This window comes from Orbicella franksi, chromosome 14 (assembly GCF_964199315.1).
Source record: "Orbicella franksi chromosome 14, jaOrbFran1.1, whole genome shotgun sequence".
Lineage (NCBI taxonomy): Eukaryota > Metazoa > Cnidaria > Anthozoa > Scleractinia > Merulinidae > Orbicella > Orbicella franksi.
In genome coordinates, this window is record NC_138158.1 from 16,860,942 (window position 1) to 16,885,022 (window position 24,081).

Sequence of the window (24,081 nt, forward strand, 5' to 3'; positions counted from 1 at the left end):
GGTATCAATTAATTTAGCATGATTTCTTCTTTACCTATAACTAAACAAATGTTTGCTTTTAAAAGACACCTCTATCGATTGAAGTTCTTGAAATAAATTGAAGTATAAAATTACTGAAAAAAACACCCAAAAATAATGCTTAGAAAAAAAATACTTACTATCCTGGTCTGTTCTAACAACAATAGGAACACTGGCTGGTCCCTCTCCTTTCACAGTAGATGCAAAGAATGTTATATTGTAGTTGACGTACTCCTTTAGATTTGTCAATTCCGTTTGACGAAGAGAGCCATTTACTTGAACAGCGCCATTGTCATTCTCTGTTTGTGAGTGGTAGGTAATGGTGTAACCCGTGATGATACCATTCTGTTGATCAGCTGGAACCTCATCCCACGCGACTAAGATGCTGGTTGAGCTGCTGTTCTGTCCTTGTACATTTTGTGGAGCACCATCAGGTTCTAATATACAAGTTATAAACAAAGTTATATTGAAGCCGATGGGTTGGGCCTCAGTAGCATGCTAAAGAATCCTGATTATTTTTGCTTTTCATCCTTGTCATAGCCTCATAACAGCTTTTTCCGAGTTTCTTTTCCGCCACACATCTTAAGTGGCAGAAGCTTGAAAACAAATCTTACACAAGTCACCTTTACTGACCAGATTTCCTTAGTCTTTCACTGAAATGGCACAAACCTGTAAGCACCCACATAACGGTCAGAGGAAAACTTATAAGGAAATCTACTTACTATCTTGGTCTGTTCTAACAACAGTGGGAGGATCACTGGCCGGTCCATCTCCTTTGACAGTAGATGCAAACACTGTGATATTGTAGTTGACCCACCCCTTTAGATTGGCCAATTCCCTTTGACGATCATCAGGACCAGCTAGAACATTCCCATTGTCATTTTCTGTTTGTGAGTGGTAAGTAATTGTGTAACCCGTAATGATACCATTCTGTTGATTAGCTGGAACTTCTTCCCACATGACGGAGATGCTTGTTGAGCTGCTGTTCACTCCTCTTACATTTTGTGGAGCACCATCAGGTTCTGATACAGAAGTTAAAAGCTGAGTTATTCAGTAGTGAATGCGATGTAGCTTTAGTCCCTTGTTTTTAAATGCTGACACCCCTTTCAGTTTTTTTTCTACTTGTCGTTGGCCTTTTAAACACTAGTTTTTTTGTATATCGAGAGCATTTACCATGATAAATAATCATAAAAAGGGAATGTGTACCAGAAAGATATCGTGTAGGTTATTAGTTACAATATCAGACAGATCTGTATATGTTTATGCAGTTGATACATCTTTGCCTAGACATCCACCAAAAAAAATCTTGAAAATCAAGATAGATTACTTACTATCCTGATCTGTTCTAACAACAATGGGGTCACTAGGTGGTCCATCTCCCTTGGCGGTAGATGAAAACACTGTGATATTGTAGTTGACGAACTCCTTTAGATTTGTCAATTCCGTTTGACGATGAGAAGTATTTACTTGAACATTTCCATTGTCATTTTCTGTCTGTGACTGGTAAGTAATGGTGTAACCCGTGATGATACCATTCTGTTGATCAGCTGGAACTTTATCCCAAATGACTAAGATGCTGGTTGAGCTGCTGTTCTGTCCATACACATTTTGTGGAACACCGTAAGGTTCTGATTTAAAACAAACAAACAAGTTTACTTTGCACAGAGTGTGGCCAGCTTTAATATCTCCTCAAAGTAATTAGTAAAGTAAAACATCGCAATTTATCTACAATTGTACAAAACTAAACTTTCTTGCATCAGAACCGTTACTTTCAAATTACAATAACAATTAGCAATGCTTACAATACCAACAATATTTAAAATAGTAAGATAATTTTCTTTAACAAGAATTGATTCTAACTAACAGTAATACTAAAAATAAGGAGAAAACTAAAAATAATACAACTAACAGATGCAATACTATTACTGCCACTACTATATTATTCTAAGAAATGGCAAAAGTAAATATACAACAAAAAAAAAAAAGAAGAAGAAGAAAAGGCCGAAAGAAAGCGAAATATATAGGGCCACGAAATACTAAATTGAAGCTGATTTTTTGAAAAGGAGAAACTTAATATTATTCAAGAAAAATAGTTTAAAAAAATAGTTAAAAAAAATAGTTCACAGGAGAGTTAAGGGAGTTATAATGAGTGGAGTCTTTTAGTGAACTTTCTGTTAAAATACGTTTTTTGTTCGTGTAACAAATGAAACGTGTTTTTCTGTTATTAAATTGCATCTAACCTGATGAGCGTATTCTATCGAGGATGGTCGAACATTTTTGTACGAAGAGGACCAGATGTAACATCTAACAAGTAGTAAACAATGATTTAATAAAGAGGCGCTTTTTTCTCCTTTGAGATCTAAACTTTGGCATATGGTTAAAACTTGTGAGGCTGGTAGTAAATCAGCCGAGACGAAAAAATTGTTTAAAACTATTCCAAAAGGCTTCCTTGATCGGGCATTCCCAGAAAAGATAAAGCAACGTTTCTTGTGCTCTTTGCCAAAAGCAACGGAGATCTGATTCCGAAAGTTTAATTGTACTTGAAAGTTTAATAATTTTGTAGCGATTTTCCTGTGGAGAAATTCGAACTGGAAGTTCCTTAGTTTCGTACTTAATGTACATATCCTAAGGTAGTAGATAAATTGACGTTCTCTTCTCCATTTCTTTTGTTTTTGCTCTTTTTTTGCTGAACGAGTACACGTTTTGTCGACGAGATTTTGTAAGCTGACTGACTTGGTTTGTTGGACGAGTTCTGTACAGGAGCTTGGTTTGTTGGAAGAGTTCTGGATATTTTTTACCCGGTAATGTCAATTCCAAAGATCTCATAGCAATCCTAATAGCCGTAGTTATAGCACTCCTAATGGCTGAAGTTACTCCATGGAATTCGAGGAACGAAACTGGAAAAAAATAACTTATCTTTGAAACAACTGTAAGTTATTAATTTTAAATCACTTGTCATCAGATCGTTAATTTTCATCCCCAATGCATTAGCCCATTATTTATAAAAGATAGCCTTGGCTGCAATTCTGGCAATCGAGTTACTCCAAATATGATCAGCACTGAAATTAGCTGAAGAGACAAGGGAATCCCTATAATTTAAGTCCGTCCACAGCTCAGTAGGTTCTCGGATGAAAACATCTTTATATCAAGTTTTCGGACATCTTTTGGCACCTGCATGTTGCGGCTATTTCTTTTTCCTTTGCGTTTTTCTGTTCTGCATGTTAATGCCGTTTCCCAAATTCTGCACGCTTTTATGTTTCGTTTCGTACGTAAATTTCGTCCCGTATATATTCGTGTTATCTTTCCATGTTCATTCGTGTCAGTTTATCGTCCGTTACCCTTGTAACATTTTTTGGTTCCCTGAACCTCGCCTTTCCAGCATTTGGGAAGCCGTTTTAGTTCATCGTCTGTTTTGTATTTCCTTTTAGTTTTCTGCTCTCTTCGGTCAGTTATTTTGTAGTAATTCATTTTATGTTTATTTCTAGGAATTTATCTTCTTACTTAAGAAAGTTATTAAATTTGCTGGATGTATTAGAAGTCGGCCCTCTGCCTCTTCAGTACCAAATAACCAAGAAAAACTAATTTCGGCCCATCTTAGATAATGAAAATTGAAAAAAGCACTTCCATTTAGATTTGCAGTCGTTAGAAATATACTTAAGTATCCATGAGATTTTCAAGGCTTTATTAAATTATATTATGTCTAGCATCTTTTGGCCTCCATCTTGGTAATCTGCTAACGTTTGAGTCGGCTTAATTTGGTCGCCCTTGCTATCCCAAAGGAATTTAAAAAAGGCGATCGTTTGTTTAATTCTTTCAGCCATTTTGGGCACGACGTTGTTGATGACAGAACATAAACAAGTTGTGATGCAGCTAGTGCCATAATAACTGCGATTTTACCGATTAAGGTCAATCTCTTGTTTCTCCCATTATTCAAGATATCCTCTACCTTATGAACCTTCTCTTCGTAATAATTTGTTCTTCTTACTTTTTTCACAATCAGTGCAGAACCAAAAACCTAAAGCCTTAACCTTGCCATTCGCCCATTTAAGATTTAAGAGCACATAATCGGGTTTGACTCTTTCTTGGAGCCGACCCAAATAGCTTCAGTTTTTTTCGCAATCTCATCCCAAGCCCAAACCCTCACCGAATTTTTGCATATAGCAAAGGAGCACTTAAGCGATTTTTGAGTTCCATCTAAAAATTGCATGTTGACTGAGCTTACAATCGGTGCTGACTACTGTGATTCCTTTAAGGTTACAGTATACCTTCGGGTCGGCAATTTTCTTCAAATTTGGATTTTTGGGTCAAAATAGAGGTCGAAGAATAATCTCTAATTTCTGAAAAAAAATTTTTGAAAAAGGCTAAATATTGGCGGAGAAATGGCGGTTTTACGTTTTCACCGGAAGTAAAAGTTTACCTCTTGATTGACAGCCCTGTGGCGCGTATGCAATCAACCGAGACGATTTTCGCGGGAATTACCTATATGGATGTCACGAATTGACTACTCAGTTGATCAGCATTGTTGTTCTGACTACCCAGCATTTTTGATATTAGGCGTGTCTCTATTAAGTTATAAGTAAACATAGACCACGTTTAAACCATGGACCGGTTCGAAAAAGCGAAAACAGCGAAGAACGAATGCAAATACATCAATGAGTGAAGAAGCGAAAGTTCGCCACGCGGATGAAGCTATAGTTATCGTATAAGGCGGGCAAATATTCGTGGTGAGAGAAAAGAAAGGTTCTGTAAAAATTTCGGAACTTGACAGCAATAACAGGGATGCTGACAGAGACTCTTCTGATGAGTCCGATATCGACGAATCGTCGGACTCATTGAGACCATTTGAAATGTTATCCATGCACAGTTGCTCACACACAGTAGCTCTCCGCGCTGTCTTTTGTTTGTTTCCTTCGCTCAGCCACTCTAGCGTTCGTATCCTTTTTAGTCTTCCCCATTTTGCCAGACCAGCTTCAAGAAATACCGAGCTACAGAAAAATTATCTGTCTGCCTTCGGTTCCTTGAGCGCATTGCGAAACACAAGAGTTTTTTAGAGATTCGCGCGTAAATTTCACCAGGAGGTTAACGGTAGTAAACTTTCCCTGCACTGATTGGCTTAGTTACCTGAGAAGCCAGTTGAAAGCGTTTGTGGGCGGAGTTTGTTCGCAAAGCAGAAAATTTTTCTTAGCGCTGTTTTCTCGAATAAATTTTTTCACTTGAAGCAGACACTTTAAAGAGTTATAACTCAAAGGGAATTTGTTCAATTGCTCTTAAATTTGGACAGTGGCTAGTTTAACATATAAACTACAAAAGCGTGTCTGGGAATTGTTAATTTCGAAATACTTTTTCTTCGAGAGCGATTTTTGTACGATCACTCCACATTTTTTAAATCCTATTTCGAAAATGTTCTGTAACTTTTTACTGCAATCGAATATGCCAAAACGCAGACACGTTTTTTAAGCGCTTTGGGCCCTGAAACCGAGGAAAAAATTAAATTGGCGAAAAACGAAATTCGCTTTGACTTGTAGCTTTCGAAAGGTGATTCGGGCGCTCGCATTTAGTGGTCGTGAAAAATTCGACAATTCATTTTCTTTCAAAATTGTTGGTATAGTTTGATAGCCAGCTCTATAAGCTTTAATTTGATATAGGGGTTTAGTTATCTACAGCTTAAACTGCACGCGCTACATCGCTTGCGCGCGAGACACCCCTGAAGGTATACTGTAACCTTAACCACATTATCTTTACCGAAAGATAAGAGTCATTAAGCTTTTACAACGTCTTTTTCTTGAGATACATGTAGCATGAAACGCGTGAGACTATATCTACCTACAGTATAACTAGTCAAAGAAAATTGATAATCTGAGACATAATTATTAAAGTAACAGGATTGGATAAGATTAGTGTAACTTTCAATGAGTGTGTAATGGTGTATAAGGTATGAGCCACTAAAATTGCTGGGAAAAGCTTTTGCAAATTGTCGACGTTCAAAATGCGAGCTACAGAAAGCAGCAGGCTCGTGTAATTTCTTGGTAAGTAACCTTTTCCGTAAAATTTATAACGTTAAACATCTCTTACAGCCTTAAAATGGTAAGGCGTAAGGTGTAATGGCCCACATTGCCCGCTAATTCCAGTTTTTGTAACATTGGAGGTAATCCCCCAGCAGTTTAGAAGACTGAACTCAAAGATGATTAATTTTCAATACTTCTTGAGTGGAGAGAAGCATTAAAATAGAACCTTCTTCTCTAGAAACACAACGCGATCGCTCGACCAGTGCTAAAACTAATATTAATTGATCAGGACTGTCACTCTCCTAACCACTAGGCCTTCACGTGTCTCAGCAGCATTGAACAAGCACTATAGTAACTTTGGTATGGCAAGCTAATACATCTCATAAAAGCATGAAAAGGTACTTTTCACATATGGGAGTTCCAAGGACAGAATATATTTAACAAAATGGAACGAATGTTAATTGAAAAGAAAATCTACTTACGACTCTGGTCCGTTCTAACAACAATAAAAGGGTCATTGGCTGGTCCATTTCCTTTTACGGTAGATGCAAACACTGCTATGTTGTAGTTGACGTACTCCTTTAGTTCTGTCAAATTCTTTTGACGATAATTGGCACCAACCAAAACACTTCCATTGTCATTCTCTGTTTGTGAGTGGTAAGTAATGGTGTAACCGGTTATGATACCATTCTGTTTATCAGCTGGAACTTCATTCCACATGACTAAGATGCTGGTTGAGCTGCTGTTCTGTCCTCTCACATTTTGTGGAGCACCATCAGGTTCTTAAAGAAAAGGTGAAAACAAGTTAACTTTGTAATGACAGGCATACATATTTCATTCCTGACAAGACTTTCTAAAGAACTACGGGTTGGATACGGTTATCAAGGACATGGCTAATCGTAGTTGCCTGATGTAGGGGGATACTGTACACACGTGATATGTGCACGTGCATATGAGAAACATGCTATAACATAAAGGCTTTTCCAGTTAAACGTCTATTAAGAAACCGCCTCCTGGGAAATGAGCATCGATCCCTTACGAACGTGTTGTAACTTTATAGGCGTTTGCTGAGAAGAGATTTAAATTATATGTGGAAGAAACCGTCCGTTTTGTCAACGCCTAAAGACAAAAAAACGCGTTGCCGGTAGAGAGAGCTGCAAAAAGCTTGAACAAAAATAAATGGCCTAACAAGTGCTTGTTCAAGGATACTTTGGAGTAAATTAGGGACACCATCCCCTTATTGTCCCTCCAACAAAGTTACCTATCATACCGATGTTCTTATGTACACTCTTCATGAAAGTGAAGCTGCTCATTCTTTCCTTTAAACAGTTTCAGCAGGGTTTAATAGAGTACGAAAACGATACAAAATCTCTGCTTGGGGCGACAAAACGGTGAGAGACGTAATAACTCAACTAAAATCTGGTTTGTAGTATTAAACTGATTATATAAGTACATTTTTGGGACTCTGACAACTGACCTGTAAAGAGAGGGCGGCAACTTAGCTTTACTTCCGGTACTACGTAAGATCTATCGTTTTTATTAAAAAAAACAAAAACAAAAACAATCTCTTGGTGTTCCTGTAATTAGTTGATTTTAGAATACACAAAAGGAAAGGGATCGGCCTTCGGGCCTCTTCTTTGGAGTGTTTTCCACAACGATCTACACCTCTCCACTGATGAAAACAGGTTATTTACGTAGCGGGTGACCACCAACTGTTTTTAGTGGCGAAGGCAACTAACGAAGCGGAAAGCATTTTAACTGAGGAATGAAACATCATCTCTGAGTGGTACAACAACAACTTTTTACAAGGAAATTTTTCAAAGTATCAGGTGATGAGTCTGGGCCCGAGGAACTGTCATAAGGATTTACACATTGTTATCAATGACACTGTAATTGATCAGAAACCAGAGATAACGCTCTTAGGGGTTACCTTTGACGATCAACTATCATTTTTGAGTCATGTAAGCAATGTTTGTAGAAAAGCCTCCTATCAAACTGGTGTTCTTCTGAGATTACGCAACCTCATTCCGATATCAGCTAAATTACACATTGTCAAATTTGCTATACTACCTCATCTCACATACTGTCAGACTGTCTGGCATTTTGTCGTTCTTCTGATGGCAGAAAACTAGAACGAATTGAGGAACGAGCACTACGAGCTGTTTATTGTGACAATAAATCGACGTATGAGGAACTCTTGCAAAGAGCGAAACTACCAACACTTCATACGCGACGATTGCAAGCCATTGCAATCATAATGTATAAAGTCAAAAATGGTCAGGCGCCTCCTTACATTGCGGAATTATTTGTTGTTACAAATTCTCAGTATCACCTTAGAAATTCTGATTTCACCATATCCAGATTTTGGACCGTTGCTCATGGCAAACATAGCCTGACTTATTTAGGCCCTGTTCGTTGGTCCAAACTCGACAAATCTATTCGATCTCCTGAATCATTGCACACTTTTAAAAAGCGCATCTAATTGGTTGATTACACTAGCCTGCTGGACAGTACGTGTAAAGACTGTTCTTTATGTAACAACTAACACTAGATCTTACTGCATGACTCATTGTTTGTTTTGTATATATATTTTAAAACACTTACATACGTACATGTATTTCATATTTTATTAATTATTAGTATAGGAAATAGCACGGTTTCTAGGGGTATTTGGGATAAATACCGCGAGTGATATTTGGGGAGTTTTGAAATATCACGAGCCGGTATTTATCCCAAATACCCCGAAGAAACCGTGCTATTTTTTGTTTATACTACAAGGCAAAGAAATTTTGCGTTTCATATAACACACATATTTTTATTTAGTCACGCGCAGTTGAATGGCTATACAATGACATGTGATTAAACATGTGATCGCTTAAACATCACATATGGTCACACATCACACAACTGTGATGAAACTGTACTCGAATGTCTGTAAATCTCAGTTCTAAAGAGTGAAAGTTTTTAATAGGTTCATCAATCAAAGTTTAACAATCATCTGCAATCGATTCTGCCTGTGGAACACTGCACCTCGGCTCGGGAAACTTCTGGCTAAGCTGGTAGTTGATGGTCACTCGACAGCCGTGGAAATTGTTGATTGTAGTCAACCGCTCTTCATTCATCATCAGCGTGTTTTCCACATCAGAGGAAAGGCCAACATTCTGAAGAGGACGGCGTTGGTTGGACGTGCTTGCCTGACCGTCAGAGCTTATGATTGAGGAAATCAGCCGTTGTTCATTCTCATCGCCTTCCTCGTAGTCGGCTAAAGAGCGCTCGTTTGTATGGCCAGTGATGCCAATAATTGCGGAGCGAGGTTGGTTGGCAGCTTTGAGTTTCTTCACCAGCGTTTTACGTGCACTGTGGTTTGTGAGCCGTTTACCTTCAATCTCGCCCTGAAGAGCCATAGATTTCATGAAGGAATTAATGCTGTGGATCCCCATTCTCTGTCGCTTATACCACACTTGACACTTAGGGCGCTCAATCACCGCGAGGTAAAATGGCCCACTGTTTTTCATTTCCTCGGGTCTGTGTGACAGGAACGTCTTTAGAAGCTTGACTGGACATCTTGGCCCACCAGTTACAAATATTTTCGGCTGAACCACTCTTCTTTTTTTGCGAAGGCCGCCCTGACGCGTTTTTGTGGGATTTTCTTCGTACGTGATGTACTCGACGCCATTGTCGTCTTTGGTGAATGAAAGATCTTCGACATACATGTCATGGTGTTCCTGACAGCCTCGTAATCCGAAATGCTGCGTCAAAAGAAACCACATTGTGGTTATTAGGGACTTCGGAGACTGGCTGCCAAGGAGCCCTTTGGACCACAACAGCTCTTCATCTTCAGTGGTTAGTGCTTTTGATGCACGGGGACGTTTGCCGTAGCCCTGTTCACGGAGGAAGCGAGCTTTCCCTTCGAGTACTTTGCGACTGTTGACAAACTCTCTGTCCTTGGCAATGGAAATGCTGCTGCCTGCTTCCTTTAAATGACGGTCCAGGGACGCTATCATTACCCACAAACTGTCTGGCTCGTAGCCTGAACCATCCTTCTTTCTACCCTCGGCGAAAAACTTCTGAAGCATCTCGTCAAGTTCCTTGGCTTCGTGGCTTACAATATCTGGACTGTATACTTTTTCTTCAGCCCATGTGGTCCAAACAGTAACCCAGGTCTTAGTGCTTTTCTTTGTGTTCGAATTTTCTGCATTTTCCTTTAATTGTTGTAGTTCTTTCGCGTCACAATCGGGAAATCTATCCGCCATTGTTTTAAAATTAGAAACAATAATTTTTCAGTTACCATGGAAACTGGCTGTAATTTTTACATGTAAGTATTTCAAATTTGGCTTAAATACTACTGGTCTTAGCCAATCACATTTCAGAAATTTCTCAGCCTGTAGTATAAGATAAGTAATCGTAGTTAGGTGTCCCCAATTAATATACATTGTATGCTAGCGAATTCGACACGTTAATAAAGTTCTTGTCTTATCTTATCTGAAAATAATCTGTATATGGTCTCGTATGAAGGCATGGTAACCCTATATATATAGTTAGTGCGCTCGCCTCGAGATCGAGCAGTCCGGGTTCAAGCCCTGGTCGAGGACATTAAATGTCATTGTGTCGTTTTCTTGGGCAGGACACTTTACTCTCACAGTGCCTCTCTCCACCCAGGTGTACAAATGAGTACCGGCAAATTTAATGCTGGGGCTAATCCTGCAATGGATTCACATCTCAACCAGGGAGAAGCAGAAATACTTCTAGTCTCTTGATGCTGCTAAAACCGGAGATACTTTACCTATAAAATTATGATCTCTTACTATGCAAACCGTTTATGAAATTTTAATACAAACATTTCTGCCCAGTGCGACTTGCAAATCTCATGGGTTATTTTCTTTGAGAACGTTTCTTTCACAAATTTGATATCAATGATAGGTTTTTTAACCTCTGACCGGTTAAAGAAGCCAATTCTACACAGGAGAGGTCAGCTTCAAAGTGAGTAACAGACAAGAACCAAGCAGCCACAAAATCCACAATAACACCCACAAAAAAAGATTCAAATAAAAAATTGCTTACTGTCCTGGTCCGTTCTAACAACAATTACAGGGTCATTGGCTGGTCCATTTCCTTTTACAGTAGATGCAAACACTGCCATGTTGTAGTTGACGTACTCCTTTAGTTCTGTCAAATTCTTTTGACGGTCATTGGCACCAACCAAAACACCTCCATTGTCATTCTCTGTTTGTGAGTGGTAAGTAATGGTGTAACCGGTTATGATACCATTCTGTTTATCAGCTGGAACTTCATCCCACATGACTAAGATGCTGGTTGAACTGCTGTTCTGTCCTCTCACATTTTGCGGAGCACCGTCAGGTTCTGACGAAAAAAAAATGTATGAACAAGCTTACTAAAGGCTTAATGACCCTTGATAACCATCGTTATTTACTTTACAGAGATACTTACAACTAGTCACTTTCTCTGCAAATTAAGTTAATTTGCAAAGAAAGTGACTAGGCTTAAGTATCTGAGTAAAGCAAATACCGATAGCTATTAACGCCTTTCTGACGTCACTTGAGGGAACTGAATGAATCATGGATCATGCAAGACAATGTCTACCTATCTAACGGAAGAAAATGGATAATCTGGGACTAAAATATCATCAACGCCATCAGTAAGAAAACTGAGAGGTAAAGGTAACATTAGTGGTGAGTTAGGTGCATGTGAAGGAGACTAGCACTACTGAAATTTCCCTTTGCGAATAGATCGACAATTAAAATGCTTTAAGCTTGAGAGAGCAGCTGGCTTGTGTCATTTTCTTGCTACATGTAAGTGACAATTTCTGAAATTTACCAAACATCTCTTGCAAGCTTCAAAGGGGAAGGTGTGCACTCAGGCCAAAATGACCAACATTGCCGGAGCTTAATAAGAGTTTTTATAGCATGGAGCAACTACAAGTAACACAAATACTCCCCCTAAATGGACAGGTAGTCTATTGCAGGTAATACCCTCGTATTTTAGACTGTCCTCACAGTTCATCAATTGTCAAGATTTCAGGGGTGAAAACAAGCATCATAGGAGAAGAATGCTGTGTGTATAAACACAACACAATGGACGGCCAGTGCTCAAAACAATACTGATCGATCCGAGCTGTCACTCTCCTAGGCATTAGGCTATCACGTCTTTCAACAGCACTGAACGTGCACTCGTAGCTAGTTTGAAAAGCTATTTACATCTCATTCGAGCATGAAAAGCTACTTTCCAGAGATTGGAACGAATGTAAATTGAAAGGAAAAAATTAATTACTTACTATTCTGGCCTGTTCTCACAACAATAACGGGATCACTGGCTGGTCCATCTCCTTTCACAGTAGATGCAAACACTGTGATATTGTAGATGACAAACTCCTTTAGACCGGTCAATTCCTTTTCACGATCTTCCGCACCAGCTGGAACACTGTCATTGTCATTCTCTGTTTGTGACTGGTAAGTAATGGTGTAACCGGTTATGATACCATTCTGTTGATCAGCTGGAACTTCATCCCACGTGACTAAGATGCTGGTTGAGTTGCGGTCCTGTCCCATTACATTTTGTGGAGCACTTTCAGGTTCTGATGTAAAAGATCAAAACAAGTTAGCTTAGCATGATTGGTTGGTTGAGCTTTCGTACATATAACTATTTGTAAATGTTGTGAGGGCAGTTATTAACAATCTTCTTCTTTAGAGGTGATCATAATCATTTTGTATGCTCTTATCATAGTCTCCTTTAATTTAATCTGTGTACCAACAAGGTACAAGGTAACACGTCACACTGTGCGAAATTTTTACTTTATAAAATCAATAATAATAATGACAATGACAATGACAATGACAATGATAATGATAATGATAATGATAATGATAATGATAATGATAATGATAATGATAATGATAATGATAATGATAATGATAATGATAATGATAATGATAATGATAATGATAATGATAATGATAATGATATTGATAATGATAATGATAATGATAATGATAATGATAATGATAATGATAATGATAATGATAATGATAATGATAATGATAATGATAATGATAATGATAATGATAATGATAATGATAATGATAATGATAATGATAATGATAATGATAATGATAATGATAATGACAATGATAGTGATAGTGATGTTAATGTTAATGATAATGATAATGACAATTAACACCAATAATAATAATTATAGCTACATTTTTATAGGGCGCATTTCTCAACTCAATGCGCCTAACAGCAAATAACTTACTAAATGAAATAGAACAAATACCTAACTATCCAACCTTCTAACTAACTAAAATAACTGACCAATTTATCACTTAAGAACAATAACGGGCTGATGATTTAATTAATTAGTTAATTAATTAATTAGTTAATAGATGATATTCTGCAATATCAGACCAGGGGCCGGGTTTGTACATGTAAGAAGGATATTGCTAGAAGATGAAATTGCATTACACGTGGCTAACACGTATTGTCACAAAACGTCTTCTACAACCTCTAATGGCAACTTAAGTGTTCAGTATTTTGAGATCAATTACTTCAAAATCACGAGTTCTTTGCCTTCAACTACAAAAATAGTTGCTTTCAAAGGACGCACTTCTACTGATTAAAGCTTTTCAATCAGTCTATACAAAGCACTAAGAAATTACCAAAACATCAAGAAAACGAAAAATTGATAAGAAAGATAACTTACTATCCTGGTCTGTTCTTACAACAATTGGATCACTGGCTGGTCCTTCTCCTTTCACAGTAGATGCAAACACTGTGATATTGTAGTTGACATACTCTTTTAGATCTGTCAATTCTGTCTGGCGAACAGAGGCATTTACTTGAACACCTCCATTGTCATTCTCTGTTTGTGACTTGTAAGTAATGGTGTAACCCGTGATGATACCATTCTGTTGATCAGTTGGAACTTCATCCCACATGACTAAGATGCTGGTTGAGCTGCTGTTCTGTCCTGTCACACTTTCAGGTGCAACACCAGGCTCTGGAGTAGAAAGTTAATTTGATTTTCAAAGGCGAACAGTAACTTGGCATAAACATTACACACAAAAATGTGGCAACAAAAGAGTAAAGAATGAAGCGACGAAGCAAACCCAAGCAAACAACGAAACAAGCAAAGAAAGAACTGAAAAGTTCGAAAAGCAAAAAATTTCTGAAAGTAATAATAAAGTTGACATTGTTCTTACTTTCCTAAGCCAGTGACCCTTTTCACAAACAGCTGTACATGTATGCACCCGACTTTGCTGGGGACAATAGTGGTGAATGGATAAATAAACAACCACATTTATTAGCTTTTCTTGTGTATATTTTTTATTTCAGCTGCAAAAAGGCTGTCACATTTCGATCATGCAAACAATCAAATTGATTCACCTTGTTATTAAAATATCTAGCAATATGTGCCTGAGTAATGTAGAGTGAAAGCAGCAATTTGTATAAATTCAAATGTTACAGATTACATGTATGTAAATGTTGAAACAACTACATTGTTTATGTTAGTGTAGAGCACCTTCTTCATCTGTGGTAGCATTCACTACAGGGCTCCCTTCACTAGTGCCAACCATGTTTCTTGCAAGCACTTTAAAGTAATATAATGTCCAAGGTGAGAGGTTTCCAACAGATGCACTTGTACTGGACACCACACAGGAACCATCTGACATGTATTCTTGACAGACAGCATCTACAAAGTCTGCATTATCTAGACTTGTCTTTACTGTGTAGTTCTGAATTGCACTGTTCCCATCAAAACCAGCAATCCAGGACATATTCACTACTCGTGAGCTCTTTGAGACAACTACGACATTCACTGGTGGGTTTGGTTCCACTGTAAAGTTAATTAATATAAACACTTTTCAACAACAGTCCATGAACAATTAGAGTTCAACAGGTAACTATAGATTGACAAAGACTACATGTACATGTAAGCGACCAAGTGAAAAAAAAAAAATAGTGTTTGGTTAATTGAAGCACCATGAATCAGAACAAACCTTATCAAAAGGGGCTATATTCCTCCTGGCTATTAAATTGAGCGAACAAATTAATGGTGGGTTTGGTTTCACGGTAGAGTTAAGCTTTATAATTATACACTCTTCAACAACAATTCTCGTACAATCAATGTTCTCCCCCATTACTCAAACAGTGACTACAGACTGACAAAGAATACAGGGTACAAGTGAAAAAAAGTGTTTGGCTAAATTATTGAAGTACCATGAATCAGGAAGAGCCTAATCCCCTATTTTTTTTTTTTTTTTTTTCAGTTTTAATATATAGATTTAGCCAATCCTAAAAGCGGAGCTCCTGATTGCAATAACTGACGATAAAGGAAAGAGAGAATTATTTTTTCTTGGATCAGATACTCAAAAAATGATCATTCGTGAGCATGTAATTGTTCAGCGTGTGGTTTTGCTATTTTTTCCGGTTAAATTTTAACAATTTATACCCAACAATCCCAGCCAAGATTGGAGAAATTACGTGCGCAATATATCAGGGACGCGCAGGAGCTCCGCTACTAAGGGCGTTTTTTTTCGTCTAACGTAGTCATTTACGTAGAATAATATAAGGTAAATAATAAAAAAAAAAACAGTGAAAATAAAACTTATATTAATACTTCAGAGGATGCCTTTGGAAGAACAAAACCGATGAATTATCTTCGTTACTTCACGGAATATTCAAATTTCGCCGCTAACTGAAATAACAAAGCTGATGCCTGCGATCAACAAGGTATCTGTTTCTATTTGTCTCAGCATGCCGAGAACTGAAACGAATCTCTTAAGAGGTGATTTTGGTTAGCCTGTGCACACAGACGGATTTTGGTGGGATATTTAAAATAACTCAGATTTATGAACGTTATGATGGCGCAAACAAAATGCAAATTGAACAACCCTGAGTTATTCCTCAAACTTCTATATTTAGAGCAAAGAAATTGGAAACCAAAAGTACTACGAAGAAACAAGAGAACTTGAAAAATGGCAAAGTGAGATTTTTCCTGAATATTGATGTTAGAAAGGAGAAGGAAGGTTTATGGCTGAATACAATAAAAACAAAAAGTTGCATCCGTTATAGGCAGAGTGAATTTTAGCCGCAAGAGTACAACAGCAGCCAATGTTCACCTAATGGAATTTCTTTTAGATAACTGGCTGAAGAATAGCCATATTACCGTAGAAATAATATATACACTTCGCAGTCCGCTTGTACCTGAATTTTCTTTTACGAGTTTTAGTTTCCAAACTTATTTCTCAACCGCGTTAATCCTCGAAGGAGCAAAGACACTCTGGTATCAAAAGAACAAAACACGTCATTTTACAAATTTGACTGAACAGCGCGAATTCACACGTTAGGCTTTCGCAAGTGGACGAACAAAATTATGAAGTTGAAATCAAAAAAGTCAATTTTCTTTGTAAACTCTTCTCTTGAAGCTATCGTTCATTTAGTTCAAAAGGCATTGCTTACTTGTAAAGTAAAACGGAAAATTACACCCGTCGCTCTCCAGAATTTTGTGGCAATGCGCTAAAACTAGACCTGAGTGACTAAGACAATCAAATGGGAGCATTGGTCGTCCGTTGGGATTTGTGATTGGCAGGCTGAACACCTCAGCCTCGTTATATAGGATCGCTCTTTGTTTAAGACCTGTATATTAGGCTGCTGAATGTAAATTAATGGTGTAAAACAAAAAAAAAATAGGGAAAGGCAGATGGCAAATTGAAAAAAAAAAAAAAAAAAAAAAAAATTATGAGGGTTCTTAAAGAACCATAAAAGCAAGGGATGCAAAAGTAAAACTGAATACAAAAATCTCATTTCAGTAATTTCAGTACCACCCCATTTAAAGCATGCTTTTTCTTTGTTGATAGTTACTTAAAGTTACATTGTATAAACCCAAGTCAATACAATACACCAGGAAAACAGACCTTGAATAACAACTGATGTTGTATCTGATGAATTACCAACATCATTAATAACGAGACAGGTATAGTTCCCAGCATCTTGTGGTGTAGTTGCATTAATGGACAGCTTTACTTGGCTTTCATTGAAAAATGGAATATCCACTCGTGAGTCATTGATCTCCACAATAGTATTTCTTGCTATCACTGTTCCACCTTTTTCCCACTGCACTTCAGACACTGGTGGCAAAGCATTACACTGACAAGTCAGCAGTATCTGTCTTCCTTTAATAACAAACTGTTCTTTAGCACCAGTAATCCTGACTTCTGGCACAACTGCAAATTCAATTTTGTAATTGCTTCAGTTCTTTGCAAAACTTTTGCACTTAATCACAACAAAACAGTAAAATGAAGTAAAATATTAAATGAATGGAAATGAGCTAGGTGATCTACTGTATCTCAAGGCCTAGCTGGGCCAGCTGGGAAAATGGGACAGATAAATACATTTGCATAAATTATTAATACCTCATGAACCATGATTATGGGCATGTATTTTGAAATGTTTTCTTCAAACAGTTTCCTTTGTTTGTTCAAAAAATTCAGACCCATTCTAAAAGCAGTACTCGACGTTGCGACCAGTGGTGTCTCCTATGCGCCCCTTTTTTTTTGTTTTTTATTTTATTCCACTGGCGACTACCTTTTCACGCTTTTCACTGAAAGATTTTTGCTGGCGACTAAATCAAGCTGGCCCCAAGGTATGTTTTTTTCCCCTCAAAGCCGAGCCCTGAAAGGTGATACTGAATAGAGCACATCACCTTCAACCTTGTAAAATTGTGATCATAGTTTATTTTCCATCAAGTTGTGGTTCAACCATTCCGGGAAAAGTAAACTCTCAGACCAATTTATCTACACACGTACATTGTACATACTGAAAAAAGTATAATTAACGGAAAGTGCTTTGCACTGTATTTATCCATTGAATTGTTGGTTCTAGAAATTTCACTCATTCCACACCATTTCTGACTCATCAAACCCTCATGTAGGATTTGCCAAGTTCCTAAGCCTCAATATGTCGCTGCAGTCAATTGTTTTCGGTCACGTGGTCGGGCGTGGTTTCGGATACGTGACCGAAATCAAATGAAAGAAGAAATGGAGAAAGCCGGACAGGAACTAGGCAAATATGTCAAAATTACAACTTACATAAACTTCCAAAAACTACTCTTTATTCATTCTCATTGGCAGAAAAAAAAAAAACATTATCAATGCTATTGTTGGTTTTGTTCTTGTGTTGTTAACTTTTTTACGTTCTCATTAAAATATGCAAAGAAGTGATATAAATTTAACCAGGCTTTCATCTTGGTCGATAGAAACATGATATGTACAGACTGTACCAGTAGATGTGGTAATCAATTGCGTATCAAGTAAAAACAACACAATTAAGAACTCACAATGTACTGCCAGTGTTCCTGGATAGGAAGTAACAGTATTTAAACTGTTATTTGCCACACAACTGTACAGTCCTTGATCTGCTTGGACAACACTGATTATTTTCAAACTTGAAGTATTTCCCGTAAAAGAAACACTTATCCTCTGATCTGCTATATTTACTGCCTCTCCATCTTTTGTCCATCTTACATCTGGCGCAGGAATTCCATAAACTTTACATTGCAAAGCAATATTTTGTCCCTCTATCACTGTTGAATTCTCTGAATTGCTGATGAATTCAGGTTGAACTAGGAAAAAAGCAACCAGATGTCTGAGATGTGAAAAATGTTCTTTGTTATATGATATGCTACATGATCAAAATATTAGCACGTGTAAAACTCATCTATATAACACTTTCAAATAAATGTTGTCATATACAATGTAATTTCACTGGTTGTAAAATAATCTCCTATTTGCAATTAAATGCAATTCTAATGTTGCAAAATCACATAAACGTTTTGGAAACCATTTTGAGTCAATTAGAAAGAAACAGAATATTTTTCACACTGATTATGTTTAAACTAAAGGTGACTGTAACCGTTCCAACAGCTATAGTGATTTACCACTCTTTAAAGAGCGGTTTTCAATCGAGCTTCAAGTGTAATGGTTTGGTTTTGGTTTTGATGTTACTATGGTTTGAGATGAAAATGGTACAGCCCTAGCTGCTAGAAATGCACATTTACATGTACATTTGTTCCCTTAAAATTGATCCAAGTAAATGAGGGAGGCAGTTATTTTTGCTGCTGCAAAATTTTATTTTCTTTAAAATAAGCGTTGATAGTGAACATTCTAAAGGAGAATTTTACTATCCTGGCAAACAATCTGATGTAGGACAACTTCACTTCCCAACTTACTCTAAAAGAAGGGAATGAAAGTCAACACTGCTCACAAATGAAGAAGTTTTAAAAAAATGAAATTAAAAAACAAAGTGGTCATTAAATGATAAAATGATCATTGACTGAGTGAGGTTGAATTGGACCAGGCAGGAAAATGTTTGGCTCTTGGTTTAAGCCAAATATTTTACCATTTTGCCGTCCCAGTCAGTCAATAAGTACATACAAAATTATTGTTTCTCAATGTTTTGTTACAGTATTAACACAGTGCAACTAAAGGGACAGAGTAACTTCAGTCACTGGAAATGAAATGACAAAATTCAAACGGCAACGTTCCAAAACCCCCCATGGCAAGATTTAAATCTGACCGAGAAGAGTCTTGCACTGTTAAATGACGTCCCTTCTGTCACAGATAGCCTGTGCCAATTTAGCTGGTTGGCATGACGTCTCGTTAGCAATCAAGCGATAAAACCTTATTTTAACTGTTACATGGAAATGAAACAGCGCTTAACGAACTGAATGATTTGGACATCTGTTAGCTGACTGTTTGTTTCTGTTGGCAAACTGACTTGGTTGACAAACAGCTGATAGTTAAATTTCAAAGTTATTCCACGGTTTTCAGAAAAGCTCAGTGAAGAGCAATGCTTGTTTAATACATGTATTGGCTACAAACACTTTGAAACTGCGGGCACCATGACGGGAAACTGTCCTTTAGAAGCTGATGCAATAACTACAAATAAAATAACCCGAACTTATGCCACAAGGAAGTGCTGAGAATTCCATCAGTTGAAATGCCTCATTTTGATTAGTTAGTCAAGCACAAACATATATACAGCAGCAAAATATCGACTAGATCTATCGGTTTTAAAACACTAATGACATAATGACAGTTGTTTCACTCCTCAAGTCACATATTACTAAGCGAAACGAAAAACTGAAGAAGAAACGCTAAATAGTTTAATAATCTTCGGAATACTTTCGATTCACATTAACGAGAATTTAACATGCCCCTGCCACTCCGAAAGCTACCGTAAATAGAAGCATGCAAAAGGATGCAGAGGGACAGCACTTACTGCGCCTCTCAATAAAATGCGGACTCTAAAATTCAAAGCTCAACCGACGAATGCGTTTTTCGCTACCGTCAATCAAATGTTCGGCGGCTCCTCCCAGCTTCCGACTGTGTTATCTGAACTGCGCTCAACGATTTGATTTGATTACCGCGCGCTCGGCAGTAGTCAGAAGCTGGGAGGAGCCGCCGAACATTTGATTGACGGTAGCGAAAAAAGCATTTGTCGGTTGAGCTTTGAATTTAGAGTCCGTATGTTACTGAAAGGGGCAGTAAGGTAATTCCATCGAAATATAACTCACAATAGATTTTCTTTCAAACTTAACCTATTGGCTGCTTTTAATATATCAAGAGAGCTTAAAATTTGAAATAAAAAAGGGGAAGTCCCCATATTCGTTTGGGAGCGGCAAGGCCTTCAATAAACCCCATAATTCCTGAAATTATCTGTTTTCAGAAACGTTTATATTTGAACTATTCACCTTACGCTTTAAAAGAGCAGAAAAATAGAGAGAAAGTTAAGCTAGAAATACAACAATGGATGTATTGCATAAAATGTTAAGGAGCAATTTGATGTACGCTTAATGATAAGGGCATTCATATTTAGTCGACAGGGATACAATATGTTCCAAGCACGCAGTGTTCTGGGGCCACATATTATCTTTTACGAGTGCTGGCTATGCTTTCATTTTCCGTGATAATTTTTTACTCTGCAACAGAAATTGGTCCATATTCACTGTACAGATAGAAGGTGATCTCTACATTCAAACCAAATAGAAAAAAATCTTTAGGCCCTGATACCCGTTTCCGAGGAAAAAAACGATGATTTGTCTCTCGCAAGCCAAGCCGTTTAGAAAAATGTGTATGTGCACGCGCTCGTGAGCGCGCGCTAATGACGCGAAAATCATGCGCAGTAGCGATGCGCAATGCAATTCTCAGGAATCACCTTAAACACGAAGCGATCCTATAAAAGGCAAGGACACGCCACCTTTGAAGCATTTTGTTGGCTTTTTGTGTAATAGTAGAAAGCGAAATAGCGGTCGCACAACAGAAGAAGTCGTGAAGATTATAGCGTTTTTTTTCGTTAAAACAACGGAGTCATTTACGTAGAATAAAATAAGATAAATAATAAAAATACAGTGAAAATAAAACTTATATTAACACCTTAGAAGATGCCTTTGGAAGAACAGAAACGATGAATTATCTTCGTCACTTCACGGAACATTCAAATTTTGCCGCTAACTAAATTAACAAAGCTGCTGCCTGCGATCAATGAGCTATCGGTTTCCATTTATCTCAGCATGCCGAGAACGAAGACAAATCTCGTAAGAGGTGATGTTGGTTAGCCTGTGAACTCAGACGGATTTTGGTGGGATATTTAAACTCATTCAGATTTTTTGAGCGTTATGATGGTGCATTCAAACAAAATACCTGCGATCAATGAGCTACCGGTTTCCATTTATCTCAGCATGCCGAGAACGAAGACAAATCTCATAAGAGGTGATGTTGGTTAGCTTATGAACACAGACGGCCGGATTTTGGTGGGATATTTAAACTCATTCAGATTTATGAGCGTTATGATGGTGCATTCAAACTGCAAAATGCAAATTGAACGACTTTGAGTTATTCCTCAAACTATTTTATATTCAGAGTAAAGAAATTGGAAACTAAAGGTACTACGAAGAAACAAGAGAACTTAAAAAAATGGCAAAGTGAAATTTCGCCTGAATATTGATGTTAGAAAAAGGAAGGGAAGACTCATGGCTGAATGTAATAAGAACAAAATTTGCGTTTATAAAAGGCCGACTTAATTTTAACAGCAAGACGGTACAACGGCAGCCGATGTTCACCTTGTGGAATCTCTTTCAGATACCTGGCAGAAGAATAACCCTATTACCGTAGATATAATATATTACCTTCGCAGTCTGCTTGTATCTGGGGTTTTTACGAGTTTTAGTTTCCAAACTTATTTCTCAGCCGCGTTAATCCTCGAAGGAGCAAAGACACCTGGCACCAAAAGAACTAGACACGGCATCTTATAAATTTGAGCGAACAGCTCGAATTCATACGATAGGCTTTCGCAAGTGGAGGAACAAAATCATGAAGTTGAAATTTAAAAAAGTCAATTTTCTTTGTAAATTCTTTTCTTGTAGCTATCGTTCATTTAGTTCAAAAGGCATTGCTTACTTGTAAAATAAAACGGAAAATTACACCGTCGCTCTTCGGAATTTTGTGGCAACGAGCTAAAACTACACCTGAGTGAATAAGCCAATCAAATGGGAGCGTTGATCATCCGTTGGGATTTGTGATTGGCAGGCTGAACACCTTAGCCTCCTTATATAAGATCGCTCCGTGTTTAAGCAACAAGTTTATTCTGAATTGTCAGTTTCTATCTTATAGCGGTGCTGATTCGAAGCCAGTTACGTGAAAACGAAAATATGTAATATCGAAATATCGACCTTGAGCAACCAGCTGAAGCTATCTATCGTTCTACATGTACGTTTAGCAAGGTAACTTTCTTTCAGAAAATGTGTTTAGACAAAAAATAAGCCTAACTACATCGAAGTAAAGATATAACCAGCTTAATGTACGTAAACACGATGCAGTATTGAAAATCAACGCGTGAAGCGCTTGTTTTCAAATACGAAATATTTGTTACCTTCTTGAGCGGACGAATAGGATACAAACAGCAACAAGAATGAAAAACAAGGAGGAAGTTGTCTGGAGGTACTAGTTTTGACGAGAAGTTCGTCCACATCTTGGAAGCATAGTTCGGTTGAACGAGAAGTTAAAAGTAGTCAATCCCTACCCTACCCCCTGAAGCGTAACTCGACAGCCAGGGGTAAATACAGTAGAACTCCGATAACTCGAACTCTGAGGGGTAACGCTAAACAGTTCGAGTTGGGGGATTCGAGTCATCGAGGTCGATTGAATATCCAACTTGCCATGTTAATAATTGATAGTTTACTGATTTTTCAGCACTTTAGTATACAGTGACAGCTAAAAGCACCGCATCCGGTATGACTCATAACATCGGGAAGTGACTGTCAAATATGTAAACGGTCGGTTGCACTAATTAAAATCAAATTGCTGCGGTGTTAGTTTTGAGTGTTTTTACCTATTACACAGCACGAAAAGCTAATGGGATGACATCCCTGGTGAGGTACATGAACCAGAATTCGAGTTATCGGGGTAAATTTTTATCAAGGGAAACGAAATTTAGTTCGAGTTAGCGAGGAGTTCGAGTTATCCGCGTTCGAGTTAACCGAGTCGAAATGACTGAAAAGTGGGGTCAAATCCAAGGAAAATGGGACTTGGTTCGAGTTAGCGGGAGAGTTCAAGTTATCCAAGTTCGAGTTACTGGGGTTCTATTGAACTTCCGAACAATGAGGTCACGACCCTAAAATAAACGCAGTCGCGTTATATAGACGACAGTAAATGGCGTCATATTTTTCTCGCGAAAAATCCATGTCGATTTTCGTGACCTCCGTTAATCCCAAAATTGTAAACACGAAAGAGTCGACTAAGAAATGTGAAGGTGGCACTCAAGCAGAAAACAATCACCTAAAAATAACTGCCATTGTTGTCAGGTTAACAGAAGCAAATATCCGCACACAGAGAGTTCGAGATCACACATGACGTCAGAAATAGCAACAATTATGTGTATGTTGCGCCATGAATCAAAACAGTAATGTTATTTCAAACAACCACACTTGCTGGCGCTGTTTTGGATGTTGCAGGGGCTTTAAATGATTTTCATATTTCAATACTTA

The 24,081-nt window shown here is 37.7% G+C and overlaps 2 protein-coding genes across 2 annotated transcripts in view; both read right to left on the reverse strand.

Moving 5' to 3' along the window:
• Positions 1–24,081, reverse strand: part of LOC145467313 (uncharacterized) — a 152,889-nt gene that overhangs the window by 63,781 nt on the left and 65,027 nt on the right. The window contains exons 15-24 of the mRNA XM_081450853.1: positions 18,376–18,660; positions 16,955–17,263; positions 14,560–14,874; positions 13,741–14,037; positions 12,316–12,615; positions 11,085–11,384; positions 6,506–6,805; positions 1,350–1,646; positions 741–1,040; positions 159–455 (exon numbers count right to left, since the gene is read on the reverse strand). Coding sequence (XP_081306979.1) covers positions 159–455; positions 741–1,040; positions 1,350–1,646; positions 6,506–6,805; positions 11,085–11,384; positions 12,316–12,615; positions 13,741–14,037; positions 14,560–14,874; positions 16,955–17,263; positions 18,376–18,660 — 3,000 coding nt within the window. The remainder of the gene's footprint in view (positions 1–158; positions 456–740; positions 1,041–1,349; positions 1,647–6,505; positions 6,806–11,084; positions 11,385–12,315; positions 12,616–13,740; positions 14,038–14,559; positions 14,875–16,954; positions 17,264–18,375; positions 18,661–24,081) is intronic.
• LOC145467375 (uncharacterized protein KIAA1958-like) lies at positions 8,872–10,946 on the reverse strand. Its single transcript, XM_081450932.1, has one exon. The coding sequence runs from the start codon at positions 10,274–10,276 to the stop codon at positions 9,011–9,013; it is 1,266 nt and encodes a 421-aa protein (XP_081307058.1). The 5' UTR covers positions 10,277–10,946; the 3' UTR covers positions 8,872–9,010.